Raw genomic sequence first — 26,188 nt, 5'->3', positions numbered from 1 at the left:
TATTGGAATCCACTTACATGTTTAAATTGCAAAATCTCTCCAAAATACTGCTACAGCATCTTCTACTCCTAGAATGTATTTTTTAGGATCCAACAGCTTTCCTTTATTTATTTATTTTGCCTGCCCCAATCCAATCCCTTTCATGTCACAAGCGGCCTTCCCGGCTGACCGGGGTCCCATAATTAGGACCGATTAGGACTCCCACGAGAAGTGAGGGCAGCTGACATCATCTAGGTGCTATTTGAAAAGGAAGATACTACAACAATTTTTTTTTTTAATCCTACACATCTATCCAGCTGTTCATATCCATTCAACAACCATTCACGGAGCACCTGAAATGTGCTAGGGCCTCTTTGGGGAACCCTGAGGGAGGAAGAGTGGGAAGAATGGATCAGAGAGCACCTGTGCCACAAAGGAGCTCACACACTGGTAGGGAGAGCAGGGTACAGATACTAACAACTCTAATCAAGATTTAAGTTTATGTGTTCATTTATTTATTCAATAAATATGTACAGAATGTGTACAAAGTGCTACCTAGTAGGGATATAATAGTGAACAAAACAGGTATGGTCACTGAGGCCACGGCGATTGTTACCATCTAGCAGAAAAGTCAGACCTTAAGTGATTTCAAGTGTGTGATTCACACTAAGAAAAGGCCGATACGGTTTCTTTGAAAGCAGGAGCTCTCACTTAGATTGCGGAAGTTGAAAAAACGATTTGACCAGGTTCCTAGGAGCTAGGGAGGAGGGAGGCAGGCAGAAGGGTCCAAGTAGTGCAAGCAGCATGCCTGTCCTCTTGAAGTGGAGAGAGGGTGGTCCATTCAAAGAGCTGGAGCCTAGAGGACTCAGGGGTGAGTGGCACAAAATGAAGCTGGAGAGATGAGTAGAAGGTCATCTCCTGGGAGGTCTTAGAAACACTGCCTTGGAACGTCACTGCCCTAAGAGGAGAAAATACGGGAGGACAGAGGAAGAATCGGGCTTTGTAGAGGAGGTGGCCCTTTAACAGGGTCTTGAAGGAGAAGGTGAGCTTGAACGTGGTGAAGGGGTGTGAAGTGGAGCTCCAGGGTGGAGAGGTGGAGGAGAGAGAAGCAAGTGAAAGCATGTGAAACTCAGAGCTTTGAGAAGATGCCAGGGGCCCCGCTGGCCCGCATGAAGGGAGAGAGAGGGAGGGGAGGCCAAAGTGGGGAGTCAAGCCAGGTCATTTCGTTTGAAAGACACCATTTCACTCTCCTTTTAAAACATTGCTTGTTTTTAGGGGACCTTGCCTGTTGAAGCCCGAGAGAAGACTTTGTATCTCACAGCCTTTGCTGTGATTGGAATTAGAAAGGCTTTTGATATATGCCCCTTGGAGGTAAGTGTTTTCTTTCTCCAACACCCATCGTCTATTTCTGTACCATATTCGGGGAACAGAGCGGGGGATAGGGCGGGGGCTTGAAAATAACCTGAACTCCAGAATTTAAGGAGTTCTGAAGCATGATAGATACTAAAGAGCGTCTAGTCCAACCCACTCATTGACAGCTGAGAAAACCGGGGCCTGTAAGGAAGGTGAATTTAATTGTCGCATGTCACAAGATACTGAATTATAGACCTGTGATTAGAATAAATGACTTCTGATTGTGATGAGAAGACGACCCCATGTCCCTGGGATCCTACTCTTGCCCCTGCTAACTCTTACGCTACATATGGGACTGTTCTTTTATTACATGGAATCAGTTCAGTTCAATTCAGTTGCTCAGTTTTGTCCGACTCTTTGCAACCCCATGGACTGCAGCACACCAGACTTCCCTGCCCATCACTAACTCCCAGAGCTTACTCAAACTCATGTCCAATGAGTCGGTGATGCCATCCAACCATCTCATCCTCTGTCGTCCCCTTCTCCTCCTGCCTTCAGTCTTTCCCAGCATCAGGGTCTTTTCCAAGGACTCAGCTCTTGGCATCAGGTGGCCAAAGGACGGACTCACATGGAGTACTGAGCACCCACGTGCTCTGGGTCTCAGAGCTGCTAAGGACACCCCTACCGTGCTTTCTGCCTGGGGCTGTGCTGTTCATTTGCTTGGAAGCTGAGGGGAGAAAGGAGAGGATCCACTTAAGTGAATCAACGTAGACGATTCTAAAGATGAACAGAAGTGAGATCCTGATCTGGGAAGTAGATTAGACCTGTCCTTCAAACCAGCTGACAGAACCGAGATGGAAAAACCCAAGGGGACTGGTAGGACTTGAACCACAAAATGAAATCAGTTTTTCGTTTAGTTCAGGACAATTGTTATATGTGTGTGCCATTGTTATTGTTTAGTTGCTAAGTCGTGTCTGACTCTTTGTGACCCCATGGACTGTGGCCCACCAGGCTCCTCTGTCCATGGGATTCTCCAGGCAAGAATATTGGAGTGGGTTGCCATTTCCTTCTCCAGGGGACCTTCCTGACCCAGGGGTTGAACCCACATCTCTGCATCAGCAGGTGGATCCTTTAGCACTAAGCCACCAGGGAAGCCCTAAATATATATATATGCATGCGTGCATGCTAAGTCACTTCAGTCGTATCTGACTCCTTGTGACCCTATGGCCTATAGCCTGCCAGGCTCCTCTGTCCATGGGATTCTTCAGGCAAGAATACTGGAGTGGGTTGCCCTGCCCTCCTCCAGGGGATCTTCATGACCCAGGGATCAAACCTGCATCTCTTACATCTCCTGTGTGTGTATATGCACACACATATATATAAACACATGTGGGGCTTCCCGGTGGCTCAGTGATAGAGAATCTGCTTGCAATGCAGGAGACACAGGAGACATGGGTTCAATTCTCAATCAACAAATAATTCTCAATCAGCAAACACATATGTATACGTGGTGGCACTAGTGACCAGAACCCACCCGCCAATGCAGGAGACGCAAGAGATGCGGCTGTGATCCCTGGGTTGGGAAGATCCCCTGGAGGAGGGCATGGCAGCTCACTCCAGTATTCCCGCCTAGAGAATCCCATGGACAGAGGAGCCTGGCAGGCCATAGTCCATAGGGTTGCAAAGACTCAGACATGACTGAAGCAACTTAGCATGTACATATATATATTCAACAAGACAAAATAATCAACAAGTAACATTGCCAGTACCTGGTGGTATGTGAGTGAGAGACAGATGGAGCTGGCGAGAAGGTGCCAGACGAGGAGTCAGAAATATTGCACCATGCTGCCTCCTCATCCACTTATCCAAAATAACTATTTCAGTTGTCTGCAGGCAGAGGCATAGGGATTATTTTCCCAGGAATCCTTAGGATCAAAAAGCACTTTGGCAGCTTGGCTGTTTTTTTGCTGCTGATGGTTTTCTTTAGTAGAACTTCTGAAAATGTGACTCTGTCTCAGCTCTGCTGGGTGCAGCAGGATGAAGAAAGCCATGTCTGTACTTGATGCTGCTTCTTCCCAGAGGCCAGGTCTGACATGGGAAGCAGAAACTAAATGGAAAAACCTCTACCGAGGAGGGAGGTTTCAGAAGCAAAAACTTAAACCGATTTGGACAATCTTATTTTCATTTTCCAGGTTACCCTCTGCTCCTTCTCCCAGAAGGACTTGCCTCAGGGAAACACCATCCATTTCCACTAGGTCATTTTCCTTTCTACCCTTCATCTTGCCTGCAACCTGGGGTGGTGCAACCTGGGGGTAGACCCCATTAGTTGGTAGGTCAAATCTTGTCAAAGAAACTTAGGTATCTTCTGCTCTTGTTTCCAGAAAATCAGCATGGCTGTAAGTAAGGCTGACGTCTTTCTGCATGAAAATGCCCTCTCATCCCAGAGTGCTTTTACACTGGCCATCGCTGCTTACGCTCTTTCCCTAGGAGATAAAGCACACCCGCAGTTTCGTGCAGTTGTCTCTGCTCTGAAGAGGAAAGCTTTCGTCAAAGGTATGACTCGTTTCTGGCATTTGTTCATCAAGTGTCCAATAAGCACATTGTTGAGTCATTCAGTCATGTCTGACTTTTTGTGACCCCATGGACTGTGGCCCACCAGGCTCCTCTGTCCATGGGATTCTTCAGGCAAGAATACTGGAGTGGGTTGCCCTGCCCTCCTCCAGGGGATCTTCATGACCCAGGGATCAAACCTGCATCTCACCAGGCCTCCCTGTCCTTCACTATCTCCTGGAGCTTGCTCAAACTCATGTCCATTGAGTCAGTAATGCCATCCAACCATTTCATCCTCTGTTGCCTCCTTCTCCTCCTGCCTTCAATCTTTCCCAGCATCAGGGTTTTGTCCAATGAGTCAGTTCTTCACATCAGGTGGCCCAAGTATTGGAGCTTCAGATTTAGCATCAGTCCTTCCAGTGAATATTCAGGGTTGATTTCCTTTAGGATTGACTGGTTTGATCTTCTTTCTGACCAAGGGGCTCTCAAGAGACTTCTCCAACACCACAGTTCAAAGGTCAATTCTTTGGCGCTCAGCCTTCTTTATGGTCCAAATAAACATGTAGCCTCTGCTAATTCTGGGAAAAGTGGGTGCATGCAAAGTAGAGTGAGACAGAATCCCCGCCCTCAAGGAACAAAGACAGCACGATACAGTGTAATAAGCCCTACTATTCATGTATTTAGTCACTCATTCAGCACATATTTATGCATTCCTTAATTCAAAAAATGTGTATGGAGTGCCTCCTACGTTCGAGGCTTTGTTCTAGGCTCTGGGGATAAAGCAACAGACAAAAAAGAAAAAAGTCCAGGCCTTCATGAAATTTATATTCTGTTCAATGAGAGAACATGATTAATAACTAAAACATTGCATATAGTGACTATTCAGTGATACAGTAACCTATTTAGTGATGACTGATATGAAGAAAAATAAAGCAAGGAAGGGAGAGAAAGTGAGGGGATTGGTTGTAATTTTAAACAGGGTGGTCAGGCTTAAGCCTCATTGAGAAGACGGTATTTGAATCAAGACCTGAGGAGGTGAGAAAGCAAACCAGTGGCTTTCTGGAAGGGTATTTCCTGATAGAGAAACAGTTTAGGAAAATGCCTGAGGCAGGAGCTTGCCTGGTGCTCCAAGGAAGGCAAGGAGGTCAGGGTGACTGCAGAGGTGAGGGTGAGGGCAGGAGGGTGTCAGGGAAGGGAAGGGCGAGCGAGCGCCGTGCAGGACCCGGGCGCTACCGGAGCTCTCGCACTCCCGTATACAGCTGTGTAATCTACAAGGCATGGGCGAATGAAGGCTGAAACCCAGCTTCTGCTCCACTACCCCAGCCATGCTCCCTGGTTTGGGTCGGCCTCTACACAGAGCGAGCAGTGCCTGAGTCTTATTCATATCAAGGTCCTGTGGGGGCCATGGGATTCCCCAGAACCTTAACTTCCACTTCAAGTGAGAAGGGAAGTCATTGGAGGGCTTTGAGCAGAAGAGTGCATGACCTAGCTTATACTGTACCAGGCTGACCAAAAGGCATATATTTCATTTTGAAGAATAAAGACATTGCTTCCTGTGGGTCAAGAGTAAAGAAATAGAGAAGAGCGGTGGTCATTGGCTAATGTGCCTTGACCAGCACTGGCATGGTTGGGTACTTCTGAGCCCTCTTCTGGCTGAAGTTTCCTACAAGTTTAATAAATACTACATAAGGTTTATCACCACCTACAAAATTTGACTCCTGTCATCACTTAAAAAATGACTGAATCTCAACATATACTTCAAAACCACTTCTATAATACTTTTCAAATAACACAAAAGAAATATCTAGGTATTGTAAGAAATGAATAATAAAATAATAGAATTTAAGAGCTAGAAGGGAATATATTAGTTTACATAATGTTTGAACTGGAACTGTCTTTAGAAATCAAAACCTTCCTTCCAAAAAAAGCCTTCAAGAGGGAGGGAAAACATTTTGTTCCTCAAGTCAAGTAAGCAAGGTAATTCTGAGTTGTAAACAGATACATCAGAATTTTGAGGGGGGGGATGTTGGAGTGGTGGAGTTGGAGGTTGGGGTTAGCAGATGAAGAACTGTTACATGCAGAATGGATAGCAGCAAGGTCCTAATGACAGCACAGAAACTATAGTCAATATCCTAGGATAAACCGTAAGGGAAAGAATACTGAAAAGAATATGTGTGTGTGTGTGTGTATATATATACACATACATGTATATATATTTGTGTGTGTGTTAGTTGCTCAGTAGTATCTGACTCTTTGCAAACCATGGACTATGTAGCCCATCAGGGTGCTCTGTCCATGAAATTCTCAAGGCAAGCCATACAGGAGCGGGTTGCCATTTCCTACTCTAGGGGATCTTGCCCCAGGGATCGAACCCAGGTCTCCTGAATTGCAGGCAGATTCTTTACTGTCTGAGCCACCAGGGAAGATCATATATATGTTTATGCGTACACACACACACACACACACACATATATACACACACTGTGCTCAGGCACTCAGTTGTGTCTGACTCTTTGCGACCCCATGGACTGTAGCCCACCAGGCTTCTCTGTCCATGGAATTTTCCAGGCAAGAATATTGGAGGGGTTTGCCATTTCCTCCTCCAAATAGATATAGATATAGATATAGATGTAGATATAGATGTAGATATAGATACATAAGGCTTCCCAGTGGCTCAGTGGTAAAGAATTCACCTGCCAATGCAGGAGACCTGGGTTTGATGCCTGGGTGGGAAGATCCCCTGGAGTAGGAAATGGCAGCCCACTCCAGTCTTGTTGCCTGAAAAATCCCATGGACAGAGGAGCCTGGTGGGCTACAGTCCATGAGGTCGCAGAGAGCTGGACACGACTGACCGACTGAGCACAGCACACACAGCACAGAACAATAAAAACCAAATATAATCTAGAAACTAACTTATGAAAAGCGCTGCCTACATGAAATTGTCTTCAGGGTTTTAAATTGGGAGGAGATAGAATAGTTAAGGTTTGGGTGTGAGCTCAAAATTTCCAAACTGTAGTTTTTTTTTTTCTGTCAAGGAGAAAAGTTCTCTAATTTTTTTTGGTAGTGTCAATAATAATAACAATAAACATATATATGCATCTATCTATATATACATGGTGCTTTCTGGTTTATAAAAACATTTACATTTGGTATCTCCCTTGAGTTTCACCGCAAGGAAGAAAGCACTATCTATTCTTCAGGGAACTGAAAGACTCACAGAATGGAAAGAGCCCATCCAAGTTTACAGGTGTGTTAATGGCACCCACTCCAGTACTCTCGCCTGGAAAATCCATGGACGGAGGAGCCTGGTGGGCTGCAGTCCATGGGGTCGCCAAGAGTCGGACACGACTGAGCGACTTCACTTTCACTTTTCACTTTCATGCGTTGGAGAAGGAAATGGCAACCCACTCCAGTGTTCTTGCCTGGAAAATCCCAGGGACGGGGGAGCCTGGTGGGCTGCCGTCTCTGGGGTCGCACAGAGTCGGACACGACTGAAGCGACTTAGCAGCAGCACAGCAGTAGCCGAGTAGAGACCAGAACCTGGGTGCTATTAACAATTCCGGTCCCCTGCCTTTCCAGCCGACCCTACAAAAGTACTGTGGTACCTGTAGATGCTCCATGTTGACGTTTATGAATAAAGACAAATGGCCTTGTTTTGGTTTTATTTTTATCGAAGTATAGTTGATTTACAGTGTAAGTTTCAGGTGTACAGCCAAGTGATTCAGCTGTCTATCATCTATCTGTCTGTCTGTCTATCTGCTCATATTTAAATTCTTTTCCATTATAGATTAAAACAGCCCTGTATTAAGAAACCTTGTTTGTATTGGTCACCTTGAGAAAATTCTTCTTACAAAAGAATAGGAAACTTTTGGAAACCAGAAGGCCACTACCAGAAGAAACTTCTAGAAACCTGCTAGAACTGTTATGCCAAATTCACATTTTTCACGATACTTACCAGTGTGATTTGTTGGTGTTAGGTAATCCACCTATTTATCGTTTCTGGAAAGATGATCTTCAGCAGAGAGACAGCTTTGCGCCCAACACTGGCACAGCTCGTATGGTAGAAACCACGGCCTACGCCTTACTCACCAATCTGAACTTGAAAGACATGAATTACGTGAACCCAGTCATCAAATGGCTATCGGAAGAGCAGAGATACGGAGGCGGCTTTTATTCAACCCAGGTGGTGTTTCTTTCTCTCGTGTTACCTTCCTGGAGATGCCCCTAGTGCCTCCCACACCGCACACTCCACACTCCTTCCGGCCTCCGTGGTTCTGTCACCAAATGAGCGCACTAAAGGTGTGAATAAATGACTAGAATCAGGGCCCGAAGGAACGTCTGCATGGACGCCCTTCTCACGCAGAGGCGAAACTCAGCGCCAGGAGGTTCGTTCACAGTTAGCGGCAGAGCCAGCATCAGAACTCACACCTCCAAACTCCAAGCCCAGAACTTCCTTTACGATTCTTAGTTACCATGAAGGGCTAGGAGAGTTGTCAGCAATTACATTAAATCCTATATAAGAAACAGTGGCTGCCACGTAAATAAAGGCACCGATGTTCCTTTCCACAATACTAAGTGAAAAGTAAGAGGAATGCCGATTTTCCGCATGTTTATCTGTCTAGCTACCAGTGTGAACTCACTTGAGTATGTGTATTTTGCATTATAGCTACCATGTCGCTGTATAGTGTACATCTACACTCAAGTTTATCTCAAATGTTAGTGTCTTCCCTGTTCCCCGGATGCCTGGGCAATGACAGGGTGTGTGTGTAGGTATATAAAACGTAGAGCTAGAGGGCTCCTTCAGGGTGCTGTTGGTGACCATCTAATTCTAATCAGGGGGAGGAAATGGGTTTCGCCATGGGCACAACTGGAGGCTTAGAGAAAAGAGGACCCCACTGATGAGCACTGGCTGCTTGGACATGGGAGAGAAGGCAGTCACAAATCTGCTCTCTCTGATTCAACCACATCTCCCCATTCTGTAGATGAGGAAGACAAGATCTAGAAAAATTAAGCCCATCCGCTAGGGTAAAAAGAACCTGCCTGCCAGTGCAGGAGACATAGAGGCATGGGCTTGATCCCTACGTCAGGAAGATCCCCTGGAGGAGGGCATAGCAATCCATGCCAGTGTTCTTGCCGAGAGAATCCCATGCGCAGAGGAGGCTGGCAGGGAACAGTTCACAGGGTTGCGTAGAGCTGGACGCGACTTAGAGCTGGACGTGACTTAGCACTCACGCACACATTTATTCCTTCAGCAAGTATTTGTTGAATAACTACCATGTGCATACCTGCTAAATGTGGCGGATGCCAAGAAAGATGTACTGTTGCCCCCAAGAGTCTCACATCGCAGTGGGGGGAAGCCCATGATAAACTCTACATGAAGTATCACCAATCGAGAAGAATGCTCTAAGGAGCAGAAGGGAAGAACACTGAACAGAATGATGAGAAGGGGGAGATGCCTTATGTCTTCCCTGTGGGGCTAGTTAAGCGTAGATATGAGGATGGGAAGGAAATCCACAGTTGTTCAAGGAGTTGGAGGCATTCTGGGAAGGATGACTTGCATGAGGTCACGTGCCCAAGACACGTGGAGAACCCGATGCGAGCCACACTGCCTTCTTGCCTGCAGCCAGGAGCATCCTCACTGGCGGAGGGAGACTCTTCTTCCCCCTCCTCACAGGGGCCCTTAACTAGTTCCACTCAGTCACCCGGAGTTTAATCTCCAGACAACACTGACTCACCTTCTCGTAAGAAAGTGTATTTGTAAACAGGGGGTATGTAAATGAGTAAACCTATTTTTGAACCTTGCTGTTTGTTGATAGGATACAATTAATGCCATCGAGGGCCTGACAGAGTATTCACTCCTGGTTAGAAAACTCCGCTTGAACATGGATGTCAAAGTGTCTTACAAGAATAAAGGTGACCTCTACCACTATAAGATGTCAGACAAGTATTTCCTTGGGAGGCCAATAGAGGTAAATAAAGGATTTTTAAAGTCATATTTTATAACTGGATGGGGCCTTCGAGATCATCTGTTCTGCCCTTCTTATACAAATGCAGCCATTCACCCCTTAAACCCAAGATGGGTGCCAGGCGTGTCCTAAGCAGGGACGCCTGCTCTGTGCTGGGCGCTGAGGGCCCAAAAGTAAAGCACAAAGCACCCTTGTGCTGTAGAGGAGACAGTCGTTTCAACAAGCAGTGAAAACTGAGACCTTTGCTAGGGTCACGGAAGGACAGAGGGGAGCCTCCCGAGCCAGGCTGAGAGGTGAGGGCCGTTTTTCAAATGCATCCAATGGGCAGGGTAAATCTGGAAGAATCAGAAGGAGTTAGCCGGGCGAAGAGAGGTGAAGAGTGTTCCAGACGCAGCGACCAGCACACACAAAGGTTGGCAGAAGAGTCAGAGAGAAGGCCACTTGGGAATCTGCCAGTGGTTCCAACGACCCTGGCCACACATGCAGACTGTGGCCAAACGGGATACGGTCTGCAGGCTGCCCAACAACCTACCCTGTGTCCTTTGCCACTACTGGGTTTTTAAAAACAAAAACCCTGATGGCCAATGAGAATTTCCCAAGGGAAAAGATGCTTTGGAAAAACTAGGTTCCGTATCAGTAATAGTAGCTATCGGTATATAGATGCTGGTATGTATGTTTTTAACTACCACATTTTAGATTATTTAAGGCATATTTAAACATACAAATAACTGGAAATAGTTGTTGCTTTCCACAGCCTTTTGTGCAAAGGAAATAAGCATGAGGAATAGTACTGAATGCAAAAATCTTTCCAGGTACCTCTCAATGATGACCTCGTCGTCCTAAGTACCGGACAAAGCAGTGGCTTGGCTACAGTGCATGTGAGTGTTTTGTGGAGAACAGCTTGATTGAGGTTGTGTGTCAGCTTACAGTAAGTAGTCTAAAAGAAAGAGACTTTGACACAAAGTTATAGAAATCTGGGCTTGGGTGACCATAACTGAGGTAAGAGTCATTTACCATTCTTTCTGGTTGTCTTGATAGCTATCCCCACAGTTTCTTTTTGGAAATGGCTGCTAATCTTTATATATGTATTTCTAGAAATCATATATAAGTGGATGTGCATAGTTGTATAGAGATGAACAATATTTATGTTTACATGTATATGTATATGACGTGTGTATGTATGTATACATTCACACGTATATACATGGATACTGAGGTTAGTAACAGTCACATCTCATTTATCCAGCATCACTGCTGACTAATGTGTATATGTACGGCCTTCAGTGTCTTCTATTTTTAACCACAGGCTGCACAGACACAGATAAACAGCTTAGGAAAACTAAGCTGTAAATGCCAAAGGCCTGAAATGATACAAACTGCATGTTCTGAGCATAAATTAACGTCCTCCTGGTTATTTAATTGTGCGCTCGTCTTTAGTACATTCCTTCAGAGACCGTTCGTAAGCTGCGTGTGGGTGGGCAGATGCACGGTCAGCTGTTGTCACTCCGGTCGCCCTCACTACACCTGCTTCTGGCAGCAGCCCTGCCCTTCCGTGTACACCTGTAATTTGTTGTTCCCACAGTGGTTTGTGGGCTGGAGAAAACCATACTTCATGGCCTTGTGGTGTTCTGTGTAAAATTAGAGTGAACAGGCGCAGGGATGAAAGTCTTAAAAGCTTTCCTGCAGAGTGAGGTGCTCAGAGTTGACTGCGTGGACTTTGGACCGAGGTTCTGCCTGGAGAGAGATCATTTTTAGCTTACTTTGGGCTTCTCAGTTATGTTTCAAATTGTGGCGTTTGCCAGAAGTCCAGGTGCTGGGAAAATGGGTCTGTGATGATCCCGTGTGCACTGGGTGATAAAAACACTCGTGCCCCGTTTTCGGCCGCAGTCCCGCCATAATGCCTTTTCCACTCCCTATCATAAACAGTCCTCTTGTTTACTTGTCCCCACATAGGTAAAAACTGTGGTTCACAAAATCAGCACCTCGGAGGAAGTTTGCAGCTTCCATTTGAAAATTGAAACCCGGGAAATTGAAGGTAAAACAGCATGATTTACACTATAATGTTGGCTAAGCATAAAGAATACCGAAGAGTTTCTCTGATTAGGAAAAATGTGCTAAAGTAATTTCTCATTCAAATTCTTTAATAGGTTGACATCTGAGTAAACATAGCTGCCATTTATTATAATAGAGGTAGCTCATTAATAACAGTTGGAAACTGATACTAACAATAACTAGGCTAAATGTATCCACTGCCGATCCAGAAATTTTTTTGACTAAAGAAAACTTTTAAAGATGTGAGGAGGATCTAGAGAAGTGGGATGGGGTGGGGGCTAGAGGGGAGGTTCAAGGGGAAGGACACATGGATACTTCTGGCTGATTCATGTTGCAGGGCAGAAGCCAATCCAATGTTGTAAAGCAGTCATCCAAATAAAAATCAATTAAAAATCAAAGCGAAAGGAGAAAAGCATGTGACTAGGGCCTTCCCTGGCAGTCCAGTGGGTAAGGCTTTGCCTGCTGCCGGCTCAGCCCCTGGTCAGTGAACTAAGATCCCACATGCCTCCAGCCAAAGAACCAAAACATGAAAGAAAAAACCCCAAAACAGAAGCAATATTGTAACAAATTCAATGAAGTCTTTAAAAGGAAGAGAAGAATGTAACAGGCAGTAAGGGCCTACTTTCAGAACCTTGGATTCCTGTTAGTAGTTTTATGTCTGTGTTCCATCCCCAAGCCCTGAGTTTCTCTCACCACTCTGCTGGGCTTCTATCCCATACCCTTTCTGCATCCCTAGGAGTCTGGCAAATGCACACTTCCCTGTCTCCATCTTCAGCTTGGTCTCCTCAGGACCAACGAGTCTTTCTTAACGCACCTTTTCTACACATGGCCCTCACATCCCTCTTATGATGGGCTGGTTCTCCCGTCCCAGTCTAGAAGCCAGGCCACGTGGACACCCCAGCCCTCCTTGACCCATGCCCTGGGACCAGGAAGTGTGCTTTTCCTCTGCCCGATAGCTTCTGTTTGTGACTCAGAGTCCTGTTCCTGCAGGAAATTTCCAACTACCAGAGAATCTAGATATGGGCGCTTCCTCCCTGCCACCTCCCCAGACACGTTACCAACACAGATCCACCTTAAATGCCTCCTTCCTTATTAAGTTCTTGGAGAGCAGAGAACTGTTCTAATGATTTCCACAGTTCTTGGATTCTCAGGAGCCAGTTGACTGCTCCATTAAAACCAGAGTTTCCATTAAAATCATCAAAAGTGCCAACTTCTAAATCTCAAATAATTTCCAAGTGTGCTCATTAATGATTCTGCTCTGACATGTTCCAGAACAAGCTAAAACAGTTTACTCTTATTTTTGTTTGTCTGTTTCGTGTGCCAGCCTTCGGCTACAGCAGCTCAGAATACAAGCGCATAGTGGCCTGCGCCAGGTGAGCCCGCGTCCGCCGGGGGGACGGTAGACCTCAGGGCTTCACTTCTGCCAGAGCTTTCTCTCTCCAAATCTTTTTGAATGATAAAGATGTCCGGAAGATGTGAAATTGTTCACTTTTTTTTTTTCATGTGGAATATACGAGGTATTCTTAAACAGCTACTTACTCTACGGAACAGTTTTGTTTTGCTCATATACGCTCTTCTCTCCCATTTTTGGGCCTGTTTCTAATTCAAACACTATATTATTAATTTGCCTTCCAGAAAGGTAGATTGTGATATATAAGTGTTAGGAAAAGAGCAAAGCATTCTCTCAGAAGCGACTTCCACTCTTTCACTTAGAAAAATCATGTTTGCCCAACAAAATCCCAGCCCACGGTTCCCAAATCAGGTTGTACATTGAACTCACCCGGAGAGCTTTTAGAACTCTGCAGAACTCTGTCCGACCTCACCCCCTGCAGGGTCTTCTAACGGTAGCCAGGGCTGAGATTACCCTTATCGACTAACTCCAAGGCCTGCTTTGACCACTAGTTGCTACTAGTAACAATTTACCATAAATATTATGACTTACAGGGGCTTCCCAGGTGGCTTAGAGGTAGAAAGAATCCACCTGCCAAGGCAGGAGATCACTTGCAATGTAGGAGAAGCAGGTTCAATCCCTGGGTTGGGAAGATGCCCTGAAGGAGGAAATGGCAACTCACTCCAGTATTCTTGCTTGGGAAAGTCTATGGACAGAGGAGCCTGACAGGCTTAAGTCCATGGATCTCAGAGTTTGACACAGCTGAGCAACTGAGTGCACACACACACACACACACACACACACAATGACTTAACTCAAATGTATTATCATTCTGGAAGTCAGAAGTCCTCAAATCAAGGTGTTATTGGGGCCCTGTTCCTTCTGGAGGCTCCAGGGGAGCCTTTTCCAGATTCTAGAGACACCTGCTTTCCTTGGCCTGAGCCTCTGTCTTCAAAGCCAGCAGCACAGCATCTTTTAGTATCTTCCTCTGACTCAAACCCCTGATTTCACTTTCTTTGATTCTCCTGCTTCTTTCCCTTATCAAGACCCCTGTGATCATATTGGACTTGCCTGGATATTCAGGAGACTCTCCCTGGCTCATGAGCCTTACCTTGATCACACTGCAAGTCCCCTTTGCTATTTAAGGTAACAGATTCACAAGCTTGGGGATTAAGAGATGGACACCTCTGTGGGCCATTGTTTTGCTTACCAAGCCACCGTCCCAAAATGTTTATGAAAATATGCCTATATACCTTGGTGACCACACGGAGTGAATCAGGCAGCGGAAGAGCCAGAACCAGAACACAGGCTTCTTCCTTCTTCTTTCTCCCACCCCTTAGGACCTCCTGTTCTGTGCTATTTTCTTAATTCTTCCTATTCTCAACAACAGTGATTTCTATGCTGGTATTTTGCTGTTTGTACTTGTTATCACACATGATGCAAAGCATTCAGAATGGGTAACTTAGAAATCCCATGCAGTTATGTCGTAGATTAGAGCTGAAAAGGATTTTAGGAACCATATAGTAATCCCCTTATTTTAGTGGTAAAGAAACTGAGGCGCCAGGAGGTGAAGGAACCGCCAAGTTCTCACAGTCAGAGGCAGAGCACGCCGCCCAGTCCAGGTTCCGAGTCACCTGCTTCAGGCAGCGTTTTCTGAGACCGCCAGCCTTAAGGAACGGCACGCTGCTTCTCAGCTGCTGGATCTTGTCTCCCAGCCTTGTCTGTGATCCCAGGCCGGTCCCTCTCCTCTCGGGGTCCCCTCATCAGCGGGTGAAGCCCCGCCTTCCGTCCTGGGCCAGGCTCTGCCCTCTGCTCCCCCTCCACACCCTTCTTCATTCCCTGAGGTCCTGCCGAGGCCACGCTTTCTCGGGCAACTCCACTGCTGCCATCCCTCCTTCAGGTGCCTCTCCTGTGGCAGACGGGGTGTGATCACTGTCTAAGCCCCTAATGTGTTGCGGGGAGGTATGAACAAACTCCTTCTGGGCAAAGCGAGAATCAATGTGTGGGATACAGGGAGGCACCCCGAGTGAGCACAGGAAGGGTTCTGGGGTAGGATAGCTAGACTCCTGAGGGCAGCTTCTGCCATGAAGGACTGAGGTAACTGTCAGCAAATCACCTCACTTCTCCAGGCCTCTCTGTAAAGCAAGAATATAGGACTACCTGATCCCAAAGCACCTTCCAGTATTTCCACAATGCTGCTATGCATAAAAGGGCTCGCATCAAAAACGTATTAATTTACATTCCAGATTGTCAGTCTACAAAAGAAAGCAATAGAGATACGGTATTCAGTATTGTATCCGCTCTCTTTTGTTTGTTTGTTTTAAATAAACTGGGGACAGAATGTTCAAAAAAACCCAGGTAGAACATGCTTTTGGCTTTATGATGCTGAAGCTGGGTTGGACAAATTCCAAATGTAACTGTGTAGTGCTTATTCATGTGAGAAATTCTTTGCCTTCAAATGCACACTCTCCTGGTTTAAGAAAATGCCAGCACAGCTTCTATATTGAGAGGGTCTCTTTCGTGCATTTAGCTTTTTACAACTTCTCTGTTGTATTCACAAGAAAAGAAAAAAGGATTTCACTTCTCTCCTTCTCTTGGAACAAAATGCCTTTGGGAAGGATTGCTGTCTTTGGCAGCAGGCAAAGGCTTCTTGAAAGGAAGGTTTCTGTTCCATGGTTGAAACAGTTGCCATGGCAACCAGTCATCACGGCTCCAGCAACTTTTCACAGACACTCTCCACTCAGGAGGCCCTTTTCCGTCGTGTTGACAGAGCATTTGCATCTGTGAGCCAGAGTTCTCCACTCTCGGTGACACTCATTCATCCAATCACAGGGATGCTGGACGCCATATTTTCAGTTACACGTTGCCTTATATTTTGTTCCAAATTATTAATTTGGTGAAGAATGGGGTTAAACTTTATACTATTTACATTTTTATGGCAAATATGATATCTCAAACTTGTAATGGGGTCTGCTTTATGCATGCTAGATAAGATAAGATTGGGGAAAGAGAGTCCTTACCACCTCACTAATTGGAATAACAGCTCCCATCTCACTCATACTTACTTTGCGGGGTGAGGTCAGTTCACCTTCCCCCTGTGAAGCTGTCTCCCCAGGCTCTTCCTTTAATCCTGACTCCTCTCCGAAGTTCTACTCTCAAATGTTCAGCTTTCTCTCCCACATCTTGAGGCAGGAATCTAAAATTCAACCTTTGCAGGACACACGCCGATCCAGTCCCTACCCCACCAACTTCTCCTCTTTTATCATTAACTCTGCTTAACTGTAGCAACAGGCCTCTCTGCCTCTCAAAACGAAGTCTTGGAAGTATAATTTTAAAGCACAAGTTTATACTTTTTCACAATTAATTTTACAAATAAGAAAATGAGCTCTAGAAAGGGGAAGTAATGTGTAGAAATCTCTCAGAAGAACTGGGATAAAACCTAAGTTTCCTAATTCCCCATTTCAGTATTCTTTTCTTTCATACCAGAGAAGCACAAACAAAATAAATCAAATTGCCCCTGTTACTCCCTCAACCTTTCTCCTCCGCTTCCCCACAAGCACAATTCCGAGACAAAGGGTAGTCCTTGAAACATTTTTTTAAAGATAAAATATCTATTGTGAAAATTTTAGAAAATAGAGAAAAACATGGGAAAGAAAAGAGATAATCCATTATGATCTCATCATCCAGAGGAAGTAGCCGCTCACATTTTAGTGTGTTCCTTCCAGTCTGTTTCTGAACATGCTTATCGAGTCTCTTGCCAATATACAGTTAATTTTTTTCTTCAAACATGCTCTGCTAGAGAAAGAATTCGGATGAGAATCAATAGACTTAGGAAGCCCTGAGGCGAACTAGTCGTGCGACCTTGAACAAGTACCTTACTCTCGCCCGCAGTCTCCTCAACTAGCTAATTAAGAGATGGGACTGAATAGCCTTTATGGTCTCCTCCAACTCCAGAATGGTAGCCCACCGAGGTTACTGATCAAGTGAGGAAAGGGTTGGGATAGACGACGAAGAGGTCTCTTTAAACTTCAGAGATTATAACACATGTTATCATAAAGAAGCAAATACTTGGAGACTCAAATTAGCGAGTTAAAGCCTACCAAGGAACAGGGCCTTTCCTTCAAGAATCTTATCCATTTACTTGTTTCATGTCCTCGTCTCTACTTTATTTCAGCTACAAGCTCAGCAGTGAGGAATCGTCATCTGGGTCCTCTCATGCGGTGATGGATATCTCTCTGCCTACCGGAGTCAACGCAAACCCAGAAGACTTAAAAGCTGTAAATGTCTTCTCTTAAATATTGTTATGGATACTTGCTTTTATTTACTGCATTATTTTACAAAGCTATTTCCATTCATTCTATGTCACTTTCTTAGACTCTCCCAGAATATTCTTTTCAAACTGATAATCTACCTAAGTTTTTATTTTTCAAAGTGAAACTGAAAAATATTCAGTTTTATATTTATATAAATATTCAGGGGCAAGTATTATGCTTGCACGTACAGAATAATGTGCGTGCATGTGATGACATGTTCAGACTCTTTCAAGAGGAGGAGCTGCTCTTCACTGTCTTTAAGTAGTGGATTACATCCCCACGGCCTCACATTCCATCACTGGGTGAACGCACTTAGAAAGGTCGAGAAGTTAAATTTGAGCTCCTCTCTTTGTTCCCTTAGCTTGTGGAACAGGTGGATCAATTATTAACTGACTACGAAATCAAAGATGGGCATGTTATTCTGCAACTGAACTCGGTAAGTTCCACCTCTCACCATTTTTCATTTATTATTACTATTTAACAGCTGCTGCCTAAAATATTTTGAGTCTTTTGTCTCTCATGATTTTCTTAATCTTTGAATTTGTCAGATTCCTTCCAACGAGTTCCTTTGTGTTCGATTCCGGATAATTGAACTTTTTGAAGTTGGGTTTCTGAGCCCTGCCACCTTCACAGTGTATGAGTACCACAGACCAGGTAATCAACTCTAAGGTTTCTTCCGAAGACTGCTCTGTATTTATTATGGAATTTGAAGAAAGGCGCTCGAGGCCTGCAGATTGTATACATTTCTTCTCTCGGGGCTCACTCTACACAAACGTCCCCACTGGGACAACCAGTGGGTGAGCGAGTGCCTCCGCTGCTCCGGCCCTCAGGCTCTTCATGCTTAGAATAGCGAGTGGACTCGACGGCTCCCCTCACACTCTTCGCCTCAAGTCTGTCTTTGGTGCTTACTGTTCCTCTTGCGTTGAAGAGAAGGCCGTTGACCCTACTGTTATTTCCAGTCTCCACAGAGTCAGCGTCCCCTCCGTCCACATTCTCAGCACTTTGCAGAGAGCTCTAGCACAGCGCTTGTCACGCTGCATCCTGATTATGTGTTTGCACGTCTTTGTGCGCACCCCCAGAACATTCTCATCCTTCTGTCCCAAGCATCTACCCCAGGGTCAGGTACATGCTGCTGCTGCTAAGTCGCTTCAGTCGTGTCCGACTCTGTGCGACCCCGTGGACTGCAGCCCACCAGGCTCCCCTGTCCCTGGGATTCTCCAGGCAAGAACACTGGAGTGGGTTGCCATTTCCTTCTCCACAGGTACATAGCATGTATCAATAAATGATGGATGAATGACCTCTGCGTTTGGTCATTCAGCCACGTCTGATAACTCTCCACTTCTGAAGAGCCCTTTGGTTCACAAGGCAGACAACTTCACTTTGGACAGTTCTACTTGTAACAAAACTCTTAAAGTGAACCAAAACTCTGAGACCCATTCAATCTAGTTTTACTTCTGAAATCATAGATTATGATACTTAGCCTCTCCTTGAAAAAGAACTACACACACACACTCAGCCATATGTGTGTGTTTCTTTTCTCCTCCTGAACAATAGGAAAAAACAATGCTTTTCTGCTCTAGCCTAAACAATTACCAATTGTAATTCTTTCAATAGACTCTCGTGTGACATAATTTATTTCTTCTCATTCATTGAAACACCAAATACTTTCATTCTCAGAAATGAGTATGGAAGAGTAAGATTTCAAGTACAGAGAGGGAGAATATTTTGAGTGTAGAGGGGCCTGTGTTAGGACAGGCAGTTAGTTCATAATTTAACTTTCCTGGGCCTCAGCTACAGAAAGAGGGTTAGGAGTGGGTGATGAAGGAGCCATGGCCGAAATTCACTGACGGGTAAATGGCGTGTCTGCCGGCCACCTCTTCTAACTGCGCTTTCATCGCCACAGATAAACAGTGCACCATGTTTTACAGCACGTCGAACACCAAGCTTCAGAAAGTCTGTGAAGGAGTAACGTGCAAATGTATCGAAGGTAAACTTCGTTTACTGTGTTCAGGCTGTATACTTGTTTAACGCAGCCACTCATAATCCGGGGCTAATCTGGGGGGAGCTGTTTGACAAACTGTCATTTCTCAGAAATGTAATCTCATCTGGTGGAAAGTCATTCCTCGAGCACTGTAAGGCTGCATCGCGACAGCTCCAGAACAACCCGATAGTCCCACTGTGTGGAGAAACACTATCAGGCGGTTGTTGGGTATCGGAAAGACAACATGATGTGACATTCTTACCTTTTACCTGGTCTTTTTGGTGCAATAGGACCATTGCTTAAGAGAACAGCGGCTCTGGAATGAGCCACTATCTCCTCTCTCCTTCCCCTGGCCCTCCCCAGTTAGAGACGCTCTCCATTCAATTTTTTGCCAATCAAGGCAGCTTTATTGGCCAAAGAAAAGCCCCAGAACTCAACAGTAATCAACTGCGGACTCCATGAGGGTCTGAGTTGATTTTGGTTTTCTTTTGTTTTTCAAAATCCTTAAAATCTACACTTTTTCTAGGCACATATTTCTCCCTCTTACAGCATAAGTCAGTCATCAGTTTGGTTCCTTCAAGAGATTTTTGATTACACTCAAAATGGGAAAATGTCCTCCTTTCTTCAGTGAAGCATATACATTTCCGAAGAGCTCAATGTGGAGTGACTACCCATTCTAAGTCCCGTGTTCAAAATTTTGGTTTTTTTGGTTTTGGTTTTGCTTTGCATATTGTTTCACTTTATGGAAGAGGAGAAAATGGGGACAGGTCTTAGGAATCTGATATTTGTAAGATTATATTGGATTGTCTCAGGGCAGATGAGGAAAAACTGTGTTTACTCCCAAAGGTGTCCGTTCCTTATGTTAACCTAACTCATGCCGTCTTTCACAAAATCCAGCTGACTGTGGACAAATGCAGGCAGAATTGGACCTGACAATCTCTGGAGCTACTAGAAAGGAAACAGCATGTAAACCAGAGATTGCATACGGTAAGTTGGAAAGTTTAATATATAGTTCCGTTAAACATGACATTTTAAGAAAACTTGATCAGTTAGGAAGATCTACAATTTTGCACAGTGATTACGTAGATGCAACATTCCATGTGCTCCCTTGAAGGAAAATGTCATCAATTTTCAGCATTAACATGCAAAGTTATTTATCCTTCAGCAAAGAAATATGATTTTCATTAAAAATGATGGGAGTGAGGTACACACACAGCCAAAACATTTTATTCCACCAGGCTCTATTGAATTAAAAGTGCTAAAACATAGTCAAAGAGAACATGTGAGAAGCCGCAGAGGTATATGATTTCGCTCCTGCATTCTTCCGGTTGATGGAGCAGAGACAGAAAGAAAGATGGTTTGGGGGTCTGAGTGTTTTTCAAACTCCCTCCAAAGACAAGGTAAAAGTGTCAGTACTAAATAATTGTTAATATATCACAATTGCAATCCACACTTGAGACTCTCTCCATCTCAAAAGGAGAATCTCCTTCTTGTCATCCAGATCTCAGAGCTAAATCAAACGCCCGAGTAGAGTTGCAGACACAAGCTCCTCATAGAATTAGATCCTTTGTTTTCTACCTATAGCTTCCAATGTTTACTTCTGTCTTTTTTAAGAAAAAGAGAACGAACAGATAGTACACTATTTCAAATTTTTCTTGACAGCTGGTAGGAGGGTTTTTATAAATAAATAAGCACAGTGCTGTTCACGGAGCCTTTCCTGTTTACCAATTGTTTTCGTATATGGTCTCTCATTGGTGTCCCATGAGCCTCCTTGGAGGTAACAGTGAAGAAACTGAGGCTCTGAGAGACGCAATAATTTGCTCAAAGTTGCGCAGGAAGTAAGTAATAGAACCAGGACACATTCTGGTCTCCAGTATTATTTCCAGTAGGTAACACTGAATTCTATTAATGGAAATAACAGCCATGAGAATGACTCTTGTGTGGCTCATGATCTTTCTTTCCTTCAAATTCATCTTGAGTTTTAAAAAATGCTAAAAACTTGCCTAACGCAGCCAAGATCCACTGCAACTTTTAAAATATACTGAGACTTGAAGAGAATTCTATATTGTTTTAACAATTTTCCCCTAAAATTTAGATCCAAATTATTTCTTTCCATGATAATAGAACAATTTTAACTCTTAAATTAAAAAAAAAAAATCTGTTTTAACACAGAGAGTACATGCAATCAGGATCTAGTTTACCACATTCAAGAAAAAGCTTAGCAGGCTTTTTTGGAGCTACAGGTTAATGATGGAATCACAGAATAGAAACAAAATTAAACGGTCCTTCACTCCGCCTATGCCTACAGTAGGTTCATTGCCCTTATCTACTATAAATAATTAAGAATCTGAAATTCAGGACATTGTTTAAGCCACTAATTTACACAGCCTTTGGTTCTGCCACACTGAGTTCGTTCACTGAGCTTTAAGTCTTACTAGCTAGATGCTGCTGCAAAGTCGCTTCAGTCGTGTCCAACTCTGTGCAACCCCATAGATGGCAGCCCACCAGGCTCCCCCGTCCCCGGGATTCTCCAGGCAAGAACACTGGAGTGGGTTGCCATTTCCTTCTCCAATGCATGAAAGTGAAAAGTGAAAGTGAAGTCGCTCAGTTGTGTCCGACTCTTGCTAGCTAGCTAGGATCTCAAAAATGAACAAAAAATTTTAGGTCATTCACTTTAACCCCAAAGAAAGCAAGAACAAGAGGAATTTTTCTCAGGTCACAAAGAAGAGATGGGTCTCTTCAAGCTGGTCATTTCAGACGTGAAGTCAAACATACCATAGGTTAAAAATTGATGCCTGAATGAAGGGAAGTGAGACTGTATCATATCAAATAGCTGCCAATCCAAGCAAAGATGAGTTGGAAAACAGAGTCCTATCAAAAACCAAAGATCAAAACCAATAAAAGCCGTCAAGGCATGGAGGTGAGGAAACATGGAGACTCCTACGACAGGTCAGAGTGATAGATACAGGACCCCTCTGTGGGCATGCAGAGAAGGAAGAGGCTCTTCGTCTTGAAAGATCAGAATCGGAACTTTACATCTAAGGTTTATTTTGTTTTGTGTGTTTTTTAAAATTTAATATTGCTCTTACCCTAATCAGCCTGTTCTGTAACAGTGGGCAGAGTGACTCTGACTCTAAGCAGAGTGATCCCTTAGAATCATGGCCAGAAGAATCTCGCTAGGAGTGCTGGGAAGCCTTCTTGGAAGAAATGAGATTTACCACAGGGTGCCCATAAGAGCTTGCCACACCTCATTTTTTGTTTGTTTGACAGACTCTGGCTTCTATTGGACATAGAATGTTGTAATAAGCATAAATTATTGTGTGTGTGTGTTTTTTTTTACCAGCTTATAAAGTTGAGATCGTAGCTGTCACTGAAGAAAATGCTTTTGTTAAGTACACGGCAACTCTCCTGGATATCTACAAAGCTGGTAAGAATTCATTCATTAGTTCTTTCGTTCAACAAATATTTGGTCCTTACTATGTGGCAGGCATTATATTAGACACAAAGGATATAGCTTGAATAACACAGCCAGAGCTCCTGCCTTCATAAAGTTTATATTCTATTCGAGGAGACACATTTTTTTTAAAAAGGAAATGGACAAAATAAACAATCAGAAAGTATAAGTGCTATATTTGAAACAGACATGAGTTAATAAGGGAAATACCTTCAGAGTAATAACAGATGGCAACTTTTAGGAAATGCTATTAAGAGTTAGCTATTCTTAAAGGCGAGAGTAGAGGGAATCAGATGGGCAGGAGCTGGGTCGTACCAGGGTTTATAAGGCAAGGTGAGAAATTTGGATTTTATTCTAGAAGTTCAAAGGGTAGCTAATAAATGGTTTTAGGTGGGCAAGGAACGTTTTCTGAAGATGAGGTATCCTGTCATGTTAATTTTGTCCCTGTCATGATTAAAAAAATAAATAAATAAATAAATAAAAATCATTCTGGCTGCAATTGAAGGGAGCAAGAGTTAGAAGAGGAAAACCAGTTAGGAGCATCTATGAAGTGCAGAGCCTTGGCTCAGAGGCCACATGAGTCTTGATAGGCTAAATGAGCTCTAGTAACCAATACAATAAAATGAATTCATATGGAAATAGCACATAAAACAATGGTTTAAAATATGTTCCCTTTTATTCCCTAAGTAAGATGACCTACAAATATTATTAAATTGCTTGTCAAATGATGTAAATGGTAAAAACAAATGATTCATTAAATCATATTTAATTCCAAATAAGTTTTTGTTGGTTTGTTTGTTTTATTTAGAAATTGTCATTTTGTTTGACTCACTGTAGGGGGCCTCTGTTTGAGCTTTGATTTGGCAACAAGAAACCACATCAAATTTTTCCAGTTACGTCTCTACTGAATTGATAGTCATTACATGACATCTAGCTTCAAAAAGTACTTTCTGCTAACAGCGACAGTGTTGTGCAAAGTACAGAACCCTTTCTCAGTTCTGCTAAACTAGCAGTACTTACATTCAAACGTTTCTCATCTTTATGATACCACCTAACATTTCCAGGTATTTAGTATCGATTATCAGCTAAATTATAAAAACAATTTATTGAAATGTCATGTTTAATTTTCCTAATTTTCTTAATTTTTATTCCCCTTCAACCCTCAGAGTTTTACAAAACATACTTGATGAAGTTGCAGGATTCACGTTTGAAAACCTTAAAAGTTCACCCATTTTTGCTTTTGTCACTAAAAACAAAGACACTTTCATACAATCAGCTTTTCTGTTGATGTTTTGTTTTATGTCAAATGGCATACCATTCTTCACTTTGTAACAGCTCTTGCTTTATTTTCGTATTTCCTTTACTTATTTTTATATGATCAGTTTTGCCATTCATTAATCTTTCAGCTTATTAAGGCTGAAATATTTTGTCTTGAATATCTAAATATTGACATAATTGCTAGAATATCATACACAAATCACTAATGTATATATATGTATGTGTGTATATTTGTATACATATACACACTTTCTAAGTGTTTACTCCTGTGTCTGTGACTCTATCAGACGATGCAGTTTATAAACTACCGTTGCAGTTTTAGCACTATTAGCTGCCTTTCAAAATGCCAGTATTTTTCCAATTTTTATTATTGCAATTTTTGAAGTCTCCACACTATTTCTTTATTCCGTCTAGTGTATATTAGGTATATGGTAGTAAATATCAAATTTATGAAAACAATATTTAAAGTGATTCTTGTTTGCCTTGTTTCTTTCATCGCATTATCCGGAGATGCTTGACTCAGAAGGTGCCAAACTGAAACAGCTGTAAATTTCAGGATTTTTGCTAAAGTCCCAGATTTCTCCCTGACATTACATTTGCACCAATAAGGTGTTCTTATAAATATTTCTCATTGACACCTTTTTTCTCAGTTTGATATGTTGTCCTTTCTGTGCTTTGAGTTCAACAAAACCCATGAAGCCATCTTCAGAGCCTCTAATTTTTTAAGTTATTTAAAACATGTTTTATATTCAATAGTTGATTTTCTAGGAAATGATTGAACTTTTACTACCTCATGTATATTTCTCAAAAGCTGTGTTCTCATTTCAGCAGGTAAGAAATTCCGCTGTAAGTGGGGCCCTAACTCTAAGCCGTGGCGCTCGGCTCATTCCTTTTTTCCTTTTGAAATGCTATCAAGTATTTCAAATCTGAAAATGTTTATTTTTAATCATACACTAGAGTTTAAAAGTCTAGTAATACTTTCCAAATTTTTCTTTGCTTGATCGACACTCTGACAGTTTTTTCTGACTTTTACTATTCCAAATGTTTCACTGTGTGAAGTTGATTTGTGATGGTGGCTCACTGATGATCACAAGTGTTCTTTATTTGTAACGTGATTTTGCCATTTTGACAAAATAGGTAAGCACGCTTAGCACTCTGATCTTTTCACAACCCAATTTTCAAGCACTTTTGCAACCGACATACGTATCATAAGCAATAAGACATTCCTATTTTTACCAAAATAATCAAGTTCTTTTCATTCCAGAAATACAAATTACTTATTTTGTATCAATTATTGCCTAGTATCAAAAGATATTCCAGACTGTTCTGAACTTCGTGCAGAATCATGATTCCCAAGCTGTAGTTCTTTATCGCTATCATTTCTTCTCTGTTCTGTCCGTTCAGAAGACTCATGTTTATGACATTTAAAAGGAAATGTTAAGAAAGTTTTGCATAGTTTGTTATCTTTTCATTCTGGCTCTTCATTTTTAACATACATAGATTTTTAATTTATATAAAATAGCAAAACACCACACATTTACCACTTACACAAGAAGTGCCGCTAAAAAGAAGCCAAAATAAGAACTAAACTACTTTGAATCAAGGGCAACTATGTAGTTCAAGGATAATGATGTTATTATCCTGTGACTGGTGTTTCTCCTAAAACACAGGTGAGGATATAAATGAAAAAAAGATGAATGATTGTTGAAACTGCGGTTAATTATTCTCCCGTCTGAATATGCTTGACATTTTCCATAACAAAAGGTTTTTAAAAATAATAAGACGCCCCACAGTAACACAGCTTACCGTGACAGGGGCTGACTTAGCAGATAGTGCTGGGAAGCTTGCTTGAATGTTGCTGCAGTGGGAAGT

The 26,188-nt window shown here is 43.1% G+C and overlaps 1 protein-coding gene across 1 annotated transcript in view; it reads left to right on the top strand.

Moving 5' to 3' along the window:
- The window catches only part of C5 (complement C5), a 97,386-nt gene that overhangs the window by 69,034 nt on the left and 2,164 nt on the right, over positions 1-26,188 (top strand). The window contains exons 27-39 of the mRNA XM_086414021.1: positions 1,255-1,350; positions 3,714-3,885; positions 7,860-8,065; positions 9,699-9,851; positions 10,661-10,726; positions 11,802-11,883; positions 13,225-13,273; positions 17,465-17,567; positions 17,965-18,039; positions 18,152-18,257; positions 19,507-19,590; positions 20,482-20,571; positions 22,928-23,011. Of these exons, the coding sequence (XP_086270147.1) occupies positions 1,255-1,350; positions 3,714-3,885; positions 7,860-8,065; positions 9,699-9,851; positions 10,661-10,726; positions 11,802-11,883; positions 13,225-13,273; positions 17,465-17,567; positions 17,965-18,039; positions 18,152-18,257; positions 19,507-19,590; positions 20,482-20,571; positions 22,928-23,011 (1,366 nt within the window). The remainder of the gene's footprint in view (positions 1-1,254; positions 1,351-3,713; positions 3,886-7,859; positions 8,066-9,698; positions 9,852-10,660; positions 10,727-11,801; positions 11,884-13,224; positions 13,274-17,464; positions 17,568-17,964; positions 18,040-18,151; positions 18,258-19,506; positions 19,591-20,481; positions 20,572-22,927; positions 23,012-26,188) is intronic.

The sequence above is a fragment of the Bos grunniens genome, chromosome 8, assembly GCF_055505025.1.
Source record: "Bos grunniens cultivar Pamir isolate PY7600 chromosome 8, Bosgru_T2T1.0, whole genome shotgun sequence".
Classification (NCBI taxonomy): Eukaryota; Metazoa; Chordata; class Mammalia; order Artiodactyla; family Bovidae; genus Bos; species Bos grunniens.
This window is presented reverse-complemented; position numbering and strand designations above follow the sequence as displayed.